At 48.6% G+C, this 3,720-nt stretch overlaps 1 protein-coding gene across 1 annotated transcript in view; it reads left to right on the forward strand.

The window, feature by feature from the left end:
* Positions 1-38: 38 nt before the first annotated feature.
* Ccdc65 (coiled-coil domain containing 65) overlaps positions 39-3,720 on the forward strand; it is a 14,856-nt gene continuing 11,174 nt past the window's right edge. The window contains exons 1-2 of the mRNA XM_031358822.1: positions 39-366; positions 851-1,018. Of these exons, the coding sequence (XP_031214682.1) occupies positions 235-366; positions 851-1,018 (300 nt within the window). The 5' untranslated portion in view covers positions 39-234. The remainder of the gene's footprint in view (positions 367-850; positions 1,019-3,720) is intronic.

Consider the following 3,720-nt stretch of genomic DNA (forward strand, 5'->3'; position numbering starts at 1 on the left):
CCCCCCCCCCCCGCCCCCGCGGTCTTAGCGAAGGTCCCTGTTGCTAGGAGACAAGATGCGTCTTTCTGCTCTCCAGCTGGCTGATCCCCGAGCACTCTTGGCGGAGGACTGAGGTCTAAGGTCCTTCGCTCCAGAAGGTCTCTGTCTATGGGCACTTTTTCCTTGTAATTCCTCACAAGCAGGTCGTCACAGCAGGCAGAGGCTTCTTGCCCGGACCCAGTCCGTAGCCCAGCCATGCTTAAAAAAGGGAAAAAGGCCAAGATACCCCTGACGGAGGAAGAGCAGCTGATTCTATTTCAGCAGAAGTTGCTGGCTGATGAGGAGGCAGCCAAGAAGAAAGAGAGGCTCCTCACTCAGTTCTTGAAGGTGATGCTTTGTAGTGTGTCCTGCCCAAACTCACTGCCCCTGCGCGGGCGCTGTTGCCCCAGGGTCGCGTCATTGTGTCAGGCTCATTTTCATCCTTCCCTGTCCCTCTGAAGTCCTTGGTCCCAAAAGACATGGGCTTCAGACAACATTGGTTCCTGCCTAGAGCATTCTCTGTGAAGCATGGGGAGGGGAGAATTGAATTTGGCAATATCAACCGAGTGATAGGACAGTGGGTGTTGTCAGGTGTTCAAATTCAGCTGTCTTGAATTCTGAGGTTCGGTTTGGAGTGGGGTCGTAAGAAACTCTTCTACTCTGATGCTTCACCCTGAAGGGACCGTACCCTAAAGCACCTGAGTGTTGGCTGCTGAGAGCTTTGTACCTGAGAACACACAGGGCCTGCTGTTTTTCAGAGTGGTATCTATCGATCGCACTGCCGTAGACCTTTCGTCTTGGCTGAAACACATGTGTTTGCTCCTTAACTCAGGACAAGCTGGCCAAAGAAGAACACAACAGCGCTCTGAACCTTAATAAGATTAACACGCAATGGAGAACCGTCCTCAGGGAGGTCAAGACCAGAGAGCTTCACAGGGACATTGAGATCCTCAGCCAAACTTTTGAACGGGTGGTGGACTGTAAGGACAGTGTCATTAAGGTACGAACTCTCTCCAGAGAGCACCCGGGGGTGGCTTCCTGACCTTCCCAAGTAGAATGGGCCTACTGAATTACTTATTATTTATTGTTGTCGTTGCTGCTATTACTATTACTATTATTATTTTGAGACAAAGTCATGTATTCCTATTCCTATTCCTATTATTATTATTATTATTATTATTATTACTATTACTATTATTTTGAGACAAAGCCATGCATTCCTATAATGGTCTCAGGCTCACACGTAAGGGAGGATAACCTTGAACTCCTTCCTCATCCTCCTACCCCAACTTCCCAACTGCTGGCATCTCAGACGTGGGCTACACAGCTGGATCTATCTAATCGGCCTTCAAGCATTCACCAGGCACAGGCTGTGATGAACATAGCCTATTGATTCTGACCATTGTCACTGAGATGAGAAAGGAAATATTGAGCTGTAACTATCCTTCTCTTCCTTGGTTTTCTATGCCCCAAATGAGTACTGTGGAGCGGCCAGCATCACCAACAACTCCAACTCAGGCCCGTGCCTTTATTTCAGTTCCAGAGAGGGAAACTGACCTACTCAGGGTTGCCTCACTCTAGGCAGAAAGAAGCCTAGGACTCTCCTGTGGATGTTTTGTTCTTTCTGAAGGGTCTCACTCTGTGTAACTCTGGCTGTCCTGAAACTTGCTATGTAGCCAAGGCTGGCCTCAAACTCCCAGAGATCCGCCTGCCTCTGCCTCCCAAGTGCTGGGATTAAAGGCGTGCGAGCAGCGACTGGCAAGGCGTAGGTGCTTTGGCCCAGTCCATGGCTTCCTTCAACTAGTTTGGCATCCTTGATTTAACAAGGTCGTGGACAAGGTCGGGAAGCCCTTCCTCACGAAGGTAAGAGCCATTCTGGATTGTTTTTCTTTGGAGGGAGACAAGAGACCGAAACAGACTTAGGTAGCCCAGGATGGCTGTAAATTAGCAGTCTTCCCATTTCAGCCTCCCAGATACTGGGATTGTTGGCAGGTGCCACCAGCCCGGGTCTGCTTATGCTCTTAAGAGGTTCCCGAATCCCTCTCATCTTTCAAAGGATTTTGATGCATCTATTTTTTTTTTCTTTTTCTTTTTTTTTTTTTTTTTTTTTTTTTTTTTTTTGGTTTTTCAAGACAGGGTTTCTCTGTCTGGCTGTCCTGGAACTCACACCAGGCTGGCCTGGAACTCAGAGATCCACCTGCCTCTGCCTCCCAAGTGCTGTGCGCCACCACCGGCCGGGCGATGCATCCATTTTTTAAAACCTATGTGTATTGGGGCTGGAGAGATGGCTTAGAGGTTACCGGCAACCACATGGTGGCTCACAACCCTCTAGAATGAGATCTGGCGCCCTCTTCTGGCCTGCAGACATACATGCAGGCAGAATGCTGTAAAAATAATAAATCCTTAAAAACCTGTGTGTATGGTATGTGTGGGCGGTATGTGCTGCGGAGGTCAGAGAGAACCTTGTGGAGTCAGCTCTTTCCTTCTACCTCCCCGGGTTTAACTGTGTCCTTGGCTCTGTGTGTCTCCACCTCCCAAAACTTTTAAAGTTTTGCGGTTTAAGCAGAAGTGAAGCATGTGCGCGGGCCTTCTATTCTCTTTTATCGCCTGTACAGCCTGGCTTTGGGATTGGTGACCTTGATGGCCACCATGCTGCTCTTTCAACGACAGCTTTGGGATTCTGGGGGAAACATCGGTTTGTCAGGTGAGCGGGGCACTTCCAGCTCCATGATGGCTGGGACCAGAGATTTCCGGAGTCCCTGCTAGCGTGTGCTTGCTTTCCTTGTTGCTCTCTTGACCAGGGCTGAGCACCAGAACCTTTTCTGCCTATTGACGGCTCTGAATCTCTGTTTAGTCCTGACATATTGGTTAGACTTATGCCCAAGGAAAGCCTTGGCCCTCCTTTTCGCTCTCTTAGGTGTCACTAAAGATCTGAATGGAACCACAGTTCATGCAGGCGGCCAACTTGAAGGTGGCACCATGGAAGAGGGAGGTGCAACCCCTTTTGTTTGTTTTTCCTTTTGTTTTGTTTGTTTGTTTTGTTTTTTGGTGTTTTGTTTTGTGAGATAGGACCCTTGCTGGCTTGGAACTCGCTGTGTAGACCAGGCTAGCCTCAAACTCAGAGAGATCTGCTAACTTCTGTCTCCTGAGTGCTGGGATTAAAGACATGTGCCATCAATCCCAGTTTGTCCCTTTTCCAATCCTACCTTTTACAGACTACCTGTTCACTGACTCCTCTTAATCTTTTCTTCTCGAACAAAATTTCACAGTGACACAAATATTCACTGTCCATCTTTCCTTCTGCTTAAGCCTAGCAGGGATAAGGATCCAGTAGGCCCCAGGGCCGCTTCGTACTACTAGTTACAACTTAAGTAAGGCTGGTTTTTAAATTCTTTTTTAAAAATTATTTATTTTTATTTTATGTGCATTGGTGTTTGCCTGCATGTCTGTCTGTGTGAGGGCGTCAGGTCCCCTGGAACTGGAATTACAGACAGTTGTGAGCTGTCATGTGGTTCCTGGGAATCAAATCCAGGTCCTCTGGAAGAGCAGTCAGTGTTCTTAACCTCTAAGCCATCTCTCCAGCCCCAGCCTCCTCAAACCCTCCAGTGCTGGGGAGCAAACCCAGAGCCCTGTGGTGCAAGCTTGATGAGCACTCCACCACTGTCACACCCAGCCCTGGGAGGTTTTAGACTTGGTGTGTGT

The sequence above is a fragment of the Mastomys coucha genome, unplaced genomic scaffold (assembly GCF_008632895.1).
Source record: "Mastomys coucha isolate ucsf_1 unplaced genomic scaffold, UCSF_Mcou_1 pScaffold11, whole genome shotgun sequence".
Classification (NCBI taxonomy): domain Eukaryota; kingdom Metazoa; phylum Chordata; class Mammalia; order Rodentia; family Muridae; genus Mastomys; species Mastomys coucha.